Genomic DNA, 13,411 nt, shown 5'->3' with positions numbered 1-13,411 from the left:
TTTTTTTTCTGCAAACAGGCTCAGGTTAAGTAATTCCTCAGAATTCCAAACCTGCCTGCTTTTAAGCACGACGATGACTCTCAATGAATGTTGAAAGCAGATGCGCCCCAGAGTAGGGCTTCTCAGACTTTGACCTTCGTAGGGACCTCCTGGGGTCCGTAAAACGTCCACTCTGATCCAGCAGGGCTGGGCTGGGGCGGGGATTCTGTCAAGCGTCCGGGTGCTGCCTCCACAGCAGGGAGCCGCTCACGAGCCGAACCCGGACCGGGATGGGGCGACGACCCCTGAGACTCTAGGGCTGTGGCGTCTTCCCTCCGGGACTCGCCCAGGAGTGGCGCGCGGGGCCCCAGCGTCACGGCGCCCGCGCTCGGCAGCTCCCGGAACCCGGCGGGCCCGCCCCAGGGGCGGGACGGGGCGGCTCCCGGCGCGAGCCCCCGCCCAGCTGACTCGCCGCTCTCCGCCTCGTTTGCTCCTGCCGGGCGTGCAGGGCCCCGCCGCCGCCATGTCGGGCTCGTTCGAGCTCTCGGTGCAGGATCTCAACGACCTGCTCTCGGACGGCAGCGGCTGCTACAGCCTCCCAAGCCAGCCCTGCAACGAGGTCACCCCGCGGATCTACGTGGGCAACGCGTGAGTCCCCTTCGCGGGCCCGGCCCCGCAGTCCCTCTCGGGACGCCCCGCCCACCCGAGGCTGGGGTCGGGGTGTCGCGAGTCTTGGGTTGGGGGAGCCCGGGCGCTATCGCCCCTCCGGGAGCCGCAGCGGGGGCTTGGGAGGGGGCTGGAGTCGACGCCTACCCCCGCGCGTGGGGCCAAGGAACTGGAACCCTGCCTGGCCGGCCGCGGCCCTTCCCCTGGCGGGGTGCACGGAGCCCGGGGGGCGCCTGCCCGGGTCCTCAGCCGCCACCCGCTTGGGGCTTGGCCTTGGGCGGGGTCGGGGCTACCATGTTCACTTAACAGGTGGCCCTCGGTCGCCCGGCCGGTCTCCTGCCCGCGCGTCATGTGACAGCTGCCTGGTTCTGCAGTGAGGTCACCGCGGAATGTCTGCCTTCGCCGCCATGGCAACGGGCCGACGTCACAATTCGGGCATGGAATTTTCCCGGCCCGGCAGTCCCGGATCAGGGAAACTAAACACCCCAAACGAGCGAGTCCGGGGAGCTGGGCCGGGATTTCCAGGCCTCCACCTTCCAGATGTGGTTTCATTTACAGGAGATTCTAGAACGGTCCGGTGATAACCCCCCACAAGGACCTGAGCCACCACCTAGAAAGGCTCTTGACCTTTCACCCCCAGGCTCTGTCACCCAGGCTGGAGTGCAAAGGCGAGATCTCGGCTCACTGCAACCTCTGCCTCCTGGGTTCAAGCAATTCTCCTGCCTTAGCCTCTCGAGTAGCTGGGATTACAGGCGCCCGCCACCACGCCTGGCTAATTTTTGTATTTTTAGTAGAGACAGGGTTTCACCATATTGGCCAGGCTGGTCTCTTGGCCAGGCTGGTCTCAAACTCCTGACCTGGTGATCCGCCCGCCTCGGCCTCCAAAAGTGCTGGGATTACAGGCGTGAGCCACCGCACCCGGCCAGTAAGAAATTTTTTTTTTTATTTAAATTAAAAAATTTTTTTTCTAGTAAGAATGTCTAATCAGCAGGAGAGAACCAGTGTTAACATTCTGAGATGTGAAATAGGAGCCACAAGAAAGGATAGATTAGCATGCCTGTACAGCCTTGGAAAGGCTCAGGTTGGATTTTCAAGAGACTCTGAGGACCCAGTTACCAAAATCCTAACCTTCATGGCTCAGCCCAAGGATGGCATGTTGAAAACTCAAAACTAACCCTCTTCCCATTTTACAGAGGAGGAAATGGTGGCTCAGAGTGTGTGAGGGACTACAAGGACAGGGTCAATGTCTTGTTCATGTATGTATTTCCTGACCTCCGCTATGACCTGCTGTTTAGCCTGCCAAGGACTGCCACGGAAATGGGGGTCATTGTGGAACTAGAAGGGGTCCATCAGGCCCCAGCCTCATGGGGACAGTTCGCATCCATTCCATCATTCATTCACCAGTCTGAGCACTTACTTTATGTTAGGCACTGTACAATGTTCATTCATGGTAGCGATAGTAATAATGATAATAGTAAATTTTTTGAATGTTGAATTATTAATAGTATTAGAGGTCTGGCGCGGTGGCTCACGCCTGTAATCCCAGCACTTTGGGAGGCCGAGGCAGGTGGATCACCTGAGGTCAGCAGTTCGAGACCAGCCTGACCAACATGGTGAAACCCTGTCTCTACTAAAAATACAAAAATTAGCTGGGCTTGGTGGCCGGCGCCTGTAATCCCAGCTACTCGGGAGGCTGAGACAGGAGAATCATTTGAACCCAGGAGGTGGAGGTTGCAGTGAGCCAAGATCGCACCATTGCGCTCCAGCTGGGCAACAACAGTGAAACTCCATCTCAAAAAAAAAAAAAGTATTAGAGAAGGGAGATAAATGGGAGTGACTCTTCAAAGTGTTTTTTTCTATCAGCCACTGCTTCACAGTCTTGTGCGGTGTCCTAAGCAGGAATAAACAAGAGTCCCACAGTGTCAGCCAAAGGCTTCAGGAATTGCAAAGCTCTAGAGACACCCTTCCTCTCGCCCCAAGCAGCAAGCAGGCCTTGTTAGCCTCAGGAATCCCGCTTGCTTGGGCAGCTTGGCCTTTCAGCTGTCATCACCTCCCAAGTGGAAACCAAGGTTGTACATGTCTGGTGTACAGCCAGAGTGGCAATTGCTGATGGCCACTGTAGAAAATACATCCCTTGCCCTCTAAGCACCTCTGACCTTGATTTGGCCAGGGGTGTGGGGGTTCCTCAACAGGGAGGATCAGTGAGCACCAAGCACCAAGAGGACTTGGGCTCCATCCCCTTAACAAAATCAGAGCTGCAGCCACGTCCTCACAAGGCAGAGCCAGAGCCTGTGTGAGCCACATGTGCCAGGCCTTGGGGGTTTTGCAGCAGATGTGGCCATGAGGGGCAGAGTGAGGTGGAAGATAGAGCAGGGCTGGATGTCGGGAGAAAGGAGGTCTTCTCCCAGATCTGCCACCAGCAGCACACGGGGCCTGTGCCCATCCCTCTGCCCATCCTGTTGGGCCTGAGTTCAAGCTCTGTTAAGGAGGGATATTGCCATCCTTGTTCCTCACAGGGCTGCTCGCAGTGGGCAAACAAGATCACATAGGAGGTGGCATTTTGTAAAGTATAAACTGCCATTTGGACTGGGATGTTTTGTGAGATGAAATAAAGGGGCCTTTTCACCATTCAGACCAATTATTATTTTTATTTTTATTTTATTTTATTTTATTGTTCGAGATGGAGTCTCACTCTGTCACCCAGGCTAGAGTGCAATGGCACAATGTCGGCACACTGCAACCTCCACCTCCCGGGTTCAAGTGATTCTCCTGTCTCAGCCTCCCGAGTAGCTGGGATTACAGGCATGTACCACCACACCTGGCTAACTTTTGTATTTTTAGTAGAGATGGGGTTTCAGCACGTTGGCCAGGCTGGTCCCGAACTCCCGACCTCAGGTGATCCACCTGCCTCGGCCTCCCAGAGTGCTGGGATTACAGGTGTGAGCCACCACACCCGGCCTTAGATCAATTATTTTGTAACCTCCCATAGTTCTGTTGGGGCCACTTACTCCCCAAGTACTAAATCACCCAAAAGAGCTTTGGAAACGTAGCCAGTGGAATGTGGCAGGTAGGATCCCTCTGGGGGCAGGGAGGGGGCTGCCTGGCACGTGACAAATTTATTCTTCTGCACTCATTCACCGCTTATTTCTTCAGCACCTACTATGTAGCAGGTACTATAGCAGATGGTGGGGAAACAGACTTAAAGCAGACACGGTTCCTCTCTCAAGGAGCTCACAGCCTGGATGTCTAAACACAGAAGCACAATGAAGCATTAGAATCATAGTGCTCACTACCGTGTCTGGCTCTGTCAACGGAATAGCCCATTTAATACTCATAACAACCTCAAGGAGAAGGCACTGTTATCCCCATTTTACAGAGAGGGAAACTGAGGCACAGAAAGGTTAAATGGCTTGCTTAAGGTTGTCTGGCTAGTACTTGGGCTGGATGCAGACCCAGTTAGTCTGGTTCCAGAGCCCATTTGTAACCAGTTGGCTATGTACACCCCCACCACAGCTTAGGGAGCATGGGGCCAAATGGAATGGAGGGGAGACAAACACTGCAGAGGGTGTGAAAGATGAGAGGGCGCATTTCTCCAGAGAAGGTGGGAAAGAGCATTCCAGACAGAGGGGACAGCATGGCTATGAAACCACCAGTCTATCTGGGGAAGCTGCTGGCAATTTGATATGGGCAGAGTGAGGGAAGAGGTCATAAGATGAGGCAGGAGAAGCTGGCAGGGGCCAGAGCATGGAGGGTTTCCTTGCTTTGCCAAGCTTAAATCCTTCTCTATCTTCCTCCCCCTGGGGCTGCCATTTGGTTGGTTAATCATCCCCACCACTGTCTCCTGTCCAGGTCTGTGGCTCAGGATATCCCCAAGCTGCAGAAAATAGGCATCACCCATGTGCTGAACGCGGCTGAGGGCAGGTCCTTCATGCACGTCAACACCAATGCCAACTTCTACAAGGACTCCGGCATCACATACCTGGGCATCAAGGCCAACGACACACAGGAGTTCAACCTCAGCGCTTACTTTGAAAGGGCTGCCGACTTCATTGACCAGGCTTTGGCTCAAAAGAATGGTAAGGGACCTCCCGCCAGGAAAAGATGGGAGGCAGCTCTGACTGGACTGTCCCTCTGGAAAACAGGCCCACAACAGGTCTCTTCTTGGAAACCCCCTTGTTTCCCATCTTCTGGGGTGAGTGACAGAGCTGTAGGTCTCTCTCTGCTCACCTGGCTGCCTGTCAAGTGGCCCCATGTGTCACAGGATGTGCAACTCATTCACACCATGGCAGCCCCAGGGTCCTTGCATTTGATTGCCCTTTGGCTGGAGGTTGGTTTCCAGTTGCTTACACATCCCCCATTCAAACAGCTGTAACGATGAGGAAGATGTGTTAATGTGTTAATGTGCATGGCAAGAAGTCCTGAGGTGAAGGAGCATGGGGGCTGGTTGATTCAGGGGCTACTTGATTCAGCAGCTCCATGGTGGCATCTGGACCAGGCCCTTTCCCTTTCTCTCTTCTGCCACCTCAGTGTTGGGTGCTCCCGTCATGGTCCCAAGATGGGATCCGGTTACCACATCCAAGCAGGACAAAGTACAGCAGATGAGGCACTGCAGCTGTCTCTTCCCACTTTTTTTCCTCTTCTCTCTCTCTCTCTTTTTTTTGTTTTTCGAGATGGAGTTTCACTCTTGTTGCCCAGGCTGGAGGGCAGTGGTGCGATCTTGGCTCACCACAAACTTCACCTCCCAGGTTCAAGCAATTCCTCTGCCTCAGCCTCCCAAGTAGCTGGGATTACTGGCATGCACCACCACGCCTGGCTAATTTTGTATTTTTAGTAGAGATGGGGTTTCACCATGTTGGTGAGGCTGGTCTCGAACTCCCGACCTCAGGTGATCCACCTGCCTCGGCCTCCCAAAGTGCTGGGATTACAGGCATGAGCCACCGTGCCTGGCCACTCTCTCTCTCTCTTTTTTAAAGAGACAGGGTCTTGCTATGTTGTCTAGACTGGTCTCCAACTCCTGGGCTCAAGCAATCCTCTCACCTCAGCCTCCTGAGTAGCTGGGACTACAAGCACGTGCCACCATTCCCGGTCTCTCTTTTTAAGAACAAGTAAAACATTTCCCAGAAACACCCCTCACATCTCATTGGCTAGAGATTCACGTGACTGCCTGGCAAGGGGAAAAGGGGTAGCTGTGGTCGGCTTAGGTTGGCAGTCAGCAAACCACAGCACCCCCCGGCCAAATCTTCCAGCCACTTACAAAACACTTCCTGTAGCCCCCAAATATAAGGTAAGACTGAAGGAGAACTACCAAGGCGCTGACAGTCACCAAGGTATTCCAGCAAGAAACCCTAGAAGGCCACAAAGCAGACATCAGCTGAGCAGGCTGGGCCACTTGCCCTTTCTCCCTTTCTGCTTTTAGCTGTTTCAGCTCCTCCCTTTACCTCTTCCTCCCTCCCCACCCCAAACCCTCCCAGCGGAGGGGACCCCCATGAGGTGTGAACAGGCTTGGCTCTACTACACTGACGATTCTTGGGCCCAGCAGGCTCACCGTCTGAATGATTTCCAGTAAACAGAATTTTCTAGACTACTGGACAGTGCACGATCAGGGCTGAGAGAGAAGCTTTACTGTGGGAGTATCTACAGACTTTGCTGACAGGCCCCTCATGGTCCTTCCTGGTCACTGTCACCCCCCAACCCTGCTCACCCCCTCCACTCCAGCTGTACTGAGTTCCTCACCCTGTGTAGACATAGGCTGGGCGAAGGGGAAGGATTTTGTTGTTCTCATGTAATATCAATTGGTTATTCATTCAGGGAATTTCAAGCTCTCTGACTTTGTTTTCTCTTTCCAAACAACTAGGAACATGCCCTTTTTTTGACCTGTCTCAGTCCAGGTGTGCTGGGTCTTCAGGCTGAAAAGTTCTCTCTGCCTCTCCCTGCCCCTTCCTCTGGCAAACTCTACCTTGTCCTTGGCATGCTGTCCTCTCTTCCATGAAGCCTGCCCTCAGGCTGGGTCCACTTTGTTCCTTGTCTGTCTCCTTAGCACCTGATGTAGCATCAGGCACATAGTAGGTACACTGCAAATGATTAATGAGCAAGTGATGAAGAATTCCATGGGCTCTAATACCAAGTATAAATGCTTCTGAGTGGCCAAGTGAGTCAACAGAAACACGCTGGCCTCCGACAGTGTGTGGGGCCCAGGGACCCATCACTGAGAGCTGGGTGGGATGGCTGAGGGTGCTCAAGAGGGAGCAGTCACTCCCAGCTGGGAAAACAAAGAGAGGCTTCATGGAGGAGGTGGCATCTGGGCTGAGCCTAGAGGAATGGGAGGTTGAACTGGCCCCTTTCCCAGTAGGCTCTGTGTGCACTAGGCATGCAGAGTATGTTCTAGATGGTGAGGTGGCTGCTCTGCAGAGGGTCTCATTCCTAGGGTGGGGCAGGGGAAGCCCCACTCTGAATATTTCGGGCATACAGGCCGGAGGGTGAATGGGCAAGAAAGTGGAGGACTCCTGCTTCCTAATTTGGAAGGCATTGGGAAAATAGAGTGGTGTTTTGGGGGTAGGGTGTTGGGAGCAGAAGAGACTCTGTTGGATGCTGGGCTAGCAGATTCCTTGCCAAACAATGGCCTTATAGAGGTGTTAGTAGGTAATAATTCACTCAGCTAGTCAGCAAATATTTATTGAGCACATAGTGTATGCTAGAGATTCTAACGCATCCAAAAATCAATGCCCCACATTTCTTGCCTTTTTTTTTTTTTGAGACAGAGTCTCGCTCTTGTTACCCAGGCTGGAGTGCAGTGGCTCAATCTCGGCTCACTGCAACCTCCACCTCCCGGGTTCAAGTGATTCTGCTGCCTAAGCCTTCTGAGTAGCTGAGATTACAGGCGTGAGCCACCACGCCCAGCTAATTTTTGTATTTTTAGTAGAGACGGGGTTTCGCCATGTTGGCCAGGATGGTCTCGAACTCCTTACCTCAGGGGATCCGCCCACCTCGACCTCCCAATGTGCTGGGATTATAGGTGTGAGCCACCATGCCTGGCCATTTCTTGCTCTTAAAGAATTCGTCCTCTGGGAGAGGAAAGTCGATCTGCGCATGTCTGGCAATGACACAGGACCAGGGCTGCTGTAGTTGAGGGTGTACTAGGTGCCACCAGAGGATGCCCGGTATTGGGTAACATTTTTTGAGTGCACATGGGTGCCAGGTGCTAACCTAGAGGATTCATGTGTCGTCTCCTTTAATCTTCTAACCACCTTGTGCAATGGGTACTATTGGCCAGATAAGAAAACTGAGGCATCTTGAGGTTAGGTGGATCACGAGTTAATAACCAGTGTATTGGTCAGGATTCTCTAGAAAAAACAGAACCAATAGAATATACAGTCGGTCCTCCATATCCGTGGGTTCCACATCTGTGGATTCAACTAACCGCAGTCTGAAAAATATTAAAAACAACATAAAAAGATGTTATGTCTGTACTGAACATGTACAGACTTTTTTTCTTGTCATTATTCTCTAGATGATATAGTCTAATAAATGTTTACATTGTCTTGGGTATCGTAAGTCATCTGGAGATGATTTAAAGTATAGGGGAGGATGTGCTGTGCAGAGGTTATTTGCATATATGATGTCATTTTATAATCAGGGACTTGAGCATCTGTGGATTTGGGTATCTGCAGGAGGTCCTGGAACCAATCTCCCCTGTGGATATTGAGAGATGGTGTCTATATATACACACACACACACACACACACACATATATATATATACACACACACACACTATATTAAAATAACCCCATCTCTACTAAAAGATACAAAAAAATTAGCCGGGCATGGTGGCGGGCCCCTGTAGTCCCAGCTACTCGGGAGGCTGAGGCAGGAGAATTGCTTGAACCCGGGAGGCGGAGGTTGAAGTGAGCTGAGATTGCGCCACTGCACTCCAGCCTGGACAACAAGAACGAAACTCCATTTCCAAAAAAAAAAAGAAACAAAACACTACCAGCACCCTGGAAAGCACCCCAGTCTCTATGCTCCACCACCCCCATCCCCAGCTCCCAGAGCCTCTGCCATGCAGGCTTTTTTTTTTTTTTTTTTTTTTTTTTATAGAGTTTCCCTCTTTCCCTCCTGGTGCAGGCCGGTGGGACAATCTCAGCTCATCGCAACCTCTGCCTCCCAGGTTCAAGCAATTCTCTGGCCAGTCTGGTCTTGAACTCCTGACCTTGTGATCCACTTGCCTTGGCCTCCCAAAATGCTGGGATTACAGGCGTGAGCCACCGTGCCCAGCCCCTTGCAGGCTTCTGACAGCACAGATGGGTTTTGCCCGCTTTCCCACTCTGTGGGCTCATCCACCTCATATCTGTGTGCTGCCTCCGTGTTGCTTCTGCTAAGTGGCAGGCTGGTCATTCTTTGTATTTATCCTTTCTACTGTGGATGGGCTTTTGGGGGTTTCTAACCGCAGGCCATGATGTACAGTGCTGCCTATGAACATTCTGGCCCAGGTTCATGAATGTGAATGCATATCTCTATCGGGCCTGGGCCTGGGAGTGGGATTGCTGGGCCAGAGGGGATGCACGTGTTCAGCTTGAGGAGATACCGCACAGCTTTCCAAAGTGGTTGTGCCAATTCACGCCCCACCTCCCCCAGCCACGCAGAAGAGTTCCAGTTGCCCCATATCTTCACCAGCACTTGGGTTTTCCATCCTTTTCATTTTAGCCATTCTGGCGGGCACACAGTGGCGTGACATTGTGCTTTTAAGTGGCACTTCACAGAAGAGTCTTGACCAACGCCACGGTGTGATGGGACGCCCCCAGCTCACTGCATCTCCCTTGTTTCTTACAGGCCGGGTGCTCGTCCACTGCCGGGAAGGTTACAGCCGCTCCCCAACGCTAGTTATCGCCTACCTCATGATGCGGCAGAAGATGGACGTCAAGTCTGCCCTGAGCATCGTGAGGCAGAACCGTGAGATTGGCCCCAACGATGGCTTCCTGGCCCAGCTCTGCCAGCTCAATGACAGACTAGCCAAGGAGGGGAAGTTGAAACCCTAGGGCACCCCCACTGCCTTTGCTCGAGAGGTCCGCGGGGGAGGCCGTGGGCAAAGGTGTCCCGAGCTGCCATGTTTAGGAAACACACTGTACCCTGCTCCCAGTATCACAAGGCACTTGTCTACAAGTCTGTCCCAACACAGTCCTGGGCCACTTTCCCCACCCTGGGGAGCACATAAAGAAGCTTGCCAAGGGGGGCGTCCTTGCTCCCCAGTTGTCCTGTTTCTGTAACTTATGATGTCTTTTCTCTGAGAGGGGGGCTCAGAGGGGGAAGGCCTGTGGCCTGCATGCTTCCCGATGGCCCAGGGCGGGAGGTGTGTGGAAGCGTAAGGCCTAGGATGCTCACAGAGGTCCCTCATGACCTCCCTTCCCGAACTCCCGAATCCTCTCTTGAGTGGGGACCTCAACACCTTGAGCCCTAGTAAAGGAACTATGCAAATGCAGGCCACTCTCCCCACCATGTCTGTGCCCCCCACTGTCCCCACAGCCTTCCACACCCTGTGCATAGGCAGCCCTCTCACGTCTTGAGGTCCGAAGCTGGGGCGGGGGTGTCCGTCAGTTATTAGTGGATGGAGATTCCCACAGCAAGGCTGCATTTGGATGATTTCCTTAGGATAAATGGTCCCTACACAAAGAGGCCTTGTGTGGGCAAACCTGGGGAACCCTCCTAAATCCATAGAGTTTTCAAAATGTGAATCTTTGGAAGCCTTGAGTTCAGAATCTGCTGCTCCGGGATATTTCCCTTCGACCTTATGTCAGTCACTTCGTTTTTGAGAAGAGCGATGCCTTGGGCATGCTTTTTTTTTTTTTTTTTCTTTTTTAGAAAACAGGGTGTTGAAGTCCAGCCTATTTAAAAACCCCACCATTTGGAGAATTACAAGGGTTTTGTCCTGAATTATAGTGTTGGCAAGCCCAAGCCACTCGTGCTAACTGCTTTTTGTCTCGGTTGCTATTCCAAGAACAGAAGGAGGAAGTTGGCTAATTACAGCGTGTGTGCATGGGTGTGTGTGGGGTGTGTGCCTCTCAGAAACGCAGCCAGAAGATGAGCAGGGAAGTGAAAGGTCCCAGGCACACACCCTGCCCATTGCAAGTGGCTCTTACAGCTCTTTGGTGCCAGCCAGCACGGGATCCCTGAAGTGACTCAGCCAGGCAGACATGAGACATGGCGGAGTGTCCAAATGGATCCTTTATTGGTGGTAGAGCAAAAAAAACCAAACACGATAAACCTTTCAAAAGACTTTCAAAGGATGATATTGGAATGCACTAGCCCTCACATGTGTATGCACATTTGCCAGAATTATTATAAGAGTTTTGTTTTAAACACAGTCTCGTTAGGATTTTACATTATTGTTATTATGGAAAGTGATTGTGATGCTATTTATCTTCAGGGTCACTCTGGGCAAAGAGAAGTTCCTCAGCCATGCCCCCCGCACCTTGCACATAGGTGTCTGATAAAAGTTTAAGAAATTAAACACTTTTTGAGCACCAAATAGATATAGGGCATTGTTCTGGTGAGTGTATCACGCTCCCAGAAGACTGAATTCATGGTAGGATTGCTTGCAAGGCCTTGTGAAGGAGTCTTACCTAAAATGAAAGAAATATCAGGGACTTTTGTTGACTATTTACAACTCAGTTTTACATTTAAATTCAGGCAGTGTTAATATGCCAGGGTAGGGAATGTGCCTTTTTCAGAGTTGGCCAGGAGCTCCTGGCTGGGACACGGAGAAGCAGGTGTGGCGTTAAGGCCTCACTCCTGGCTGTGAAGGTCTCTGATCATACAGGAGCAGCCCTGCTGTATGGTCACAGCCTGGTCACTTGCTGTCCGCTTTTCTCTGTGACCACAGCAGCCCTGAGCAACCAGTATGTGTCTTCTTCTCTAGATAGTGAGAAAGGTGTCCAGATAAACCCACCTAAGTGAAATGGCCATCCTCTAAACTGGGTACCTCACTGCACAGCTTCCAGGTAGCCTTCCAACTTAATCTAACTTGAACCTCACAATAACCCTATAAAGTTAGTAGAGCTTGTTCTTGTATTGTGACCTTTTTTAAAAAACGAACTGAGGTTCAGAATGATTAAGGGCCTGGCCCCCAGGGTTGTCCAGCTGTATAAGGTGGAACTGGGCAAGATTTTGGGTTTGCTGCTCCCTGAAGCTGGATTCTTTCATACGATACTCTTTCAAAAGAAGGGGGCTCCCTGGGATTTCCAGGTGTACTGCACATGCCCTCGATCCAGCCCCGGAGAAGCAAGTAAAAAGGGTGGGTCCCTCATAGGCTAGAATGTGCAGCTCTTTCTCCAGGTGGGATGTAGCACCCCTAAGTAGAGCTCTCTGCTCTGCTCCTGGAAAAGGCTAGGGAGCTGGGGCTGGGGCTTCCCTCCCATGCCCAGGCAGTGGTCACAGCTACTTACGTGAACACAGCAGGTTGGTGTGGCTGGCTAACTAGGACCTCTCGAAAGTCTCTGTGGGGGCATGAGGGAGAAAAGGCCATTGGGAGAATTACTGCCTTTACTTTGGGACTACTTTTATGCTGATAACTTGGGATTTCTTGATAGTCCTTCACCCCCAAAACCCCGTATTTACTTAACGAGATTTAGCTCTTAGTTCTTCAAGTAAAATAAAAGTCTCTTGTGTAAGAGCCAACACATGCCCAGTTGTGGATGGGAGCTGTTCCTGGACAGCCTTCTACCGCCTGGGAAGTGATGGAACAGGAACTCAGGGTGCCCTTACCCCCTCCCCAGACCTGTTCCCTTTCTTTGACTGACAGAGCACCATCCAGGCAAAATTAGAGCGCCAAATGGTTTTCTTCTCAATCTTAAAGCAGTATACCTTTCCACAGGCTGGTCTGTGTCCCTGCCACTCTGAGTTATCCAGAAACCACCACCTACAAGTGAAGGGACTCATCTAGAAGACCTCTAAGGTCCCTTTTGACTCTGAGGGGTCTCTAATAATCCCCACTTGGAATTCAGCACCGCAAAGAAATTATGGGTATGTGAGTCATAATGATGGCCAGCAGGTGGCGCTGCCTTCCACCCATGGTGATGGATGGTTTGGAAAGGGAATGTTGGTGCCTTTTGTGCCACAAGTTAAGATGCTACTGTTTTAAAGAAAAAAAAAAAAAAAGCACTGATCTTCAATATGAAGACATGAGCTTTTCTCGCAGGAAATTTTCTTTTTCACAGAACTGGTGTCAGGAATCACTGAAGGGCTAACCGTGATGGTCCTTGCAAGTCAAGGTTTTATCCCGATTGGAAATAGAACACATTTCAGGTTGAGAGAACAGATTGGTTGGAAGCTTAACTTTTCTTGCCTCTTAACTCCGCCAAATTTTAGGGTAATTTGATTGTGAAAGAGTGAATTTTCTGGACAGAAAAGGGAGAGCTACCAAATTGTTTTTTTCTTTTTTAAAGGAAGTTTAATGTCCATTGTATCACAAATCAGTGTTAAAACACCAAAACTTTAGCCAAAATAAATGTCTTACATTACAAAGGTATTGTTTTTTTGTCCTTCTTATCACAGTTGATTTTCTTTTACGTTTTTATGCTTAGCTTTTTTTGTTTGGGCTTAGCTTTTATATTTGCTATTTCTAACTTTTAAAAAATAATCATCTAAAACATAGCCGTTCTGAGCTGGTTATAGGTTCCATGATGGCACTGTTTATGCAGTCGATATTGCTGAACACCTCTCCAGTACCAGAAATGTTCTGGTAGGAATATTCTTAGGTAGAATGGCCCTAATGG

General features: G+C 51.0%; 1 protein-coding gene across 1 annotated transcript; it reads left to right on the top strand.

Annotated features, from left to right (window-relative positions):
- Positions 1 to 60: 60 nt before the first annotated feature.
- DUSP3 (dual specificity phosphatase 3) lies at positions 61 to 13,164 on the top strand. Its single transcript, XM_032163780.2, has 3 exons — positions 61 to 627; positions 4,495 to 4,721; positions 9,474 to 13,164. Exons 1-3 carry the CDS (start codon positions 503 to 505, stop codon positions 9,677 to 9,679), a joined length of 558 nt encoding a protein of 185 aa, XP_032019671.1. The 5' UTR covers positions 61 to 502; the 3' UTR covers positions 9,680 to 13,164.
- The last annotated feature ends 247 nt before the right edge of the window (positions 13,165 to 13,411 follow it).

The sequence above is a fragment of the Hylobates moloch genome, unplaced genomic scaffold (assembly GCF_009828535.3).
Source record: "Hylobates moloch isolate HMO894 unplaced genomic scaffold, HMol_V3 SCAFFOLD_10, whole genome shotgun sequence".
In the NCBI taxonomy this organism is placed as follows: Eukaryota; Metazoa; Chordata; class Mammalia; order Primates; family Hylobatidae; genus Hylobates; species Hylobates moloch.
Note: the sequence above shows the minus strand (reverse complement) of the source record. Positions and strands in the feature narration are given on the sequence as shown.

Excerpts from the sequence above, each read along its gene's own strand:
- DUSP3 (XM_032163780.2), top strand. The coding sequence starts at position 503 with ATGTCGGGCTCGTTCGAGCTCTCGGTGCAGGATCTCAACGACCTGCTC. Across the intron at positions 628-4,494 it reads CGGATCTACGTGGGCAACGC|GTCTGTGGCTCAGGATATCC; the intron begins GTGAGTCCCCTT and ends TCTCCTGTCCAG. Across the intron at positions 4,722-9,473 it reads GGCTTTGGCTCAAAAGAATG|GCCGGGTGCTCGTCCACTGC; the intron begins GTAAGGGACCTC and ends TGTTTCTTACAG.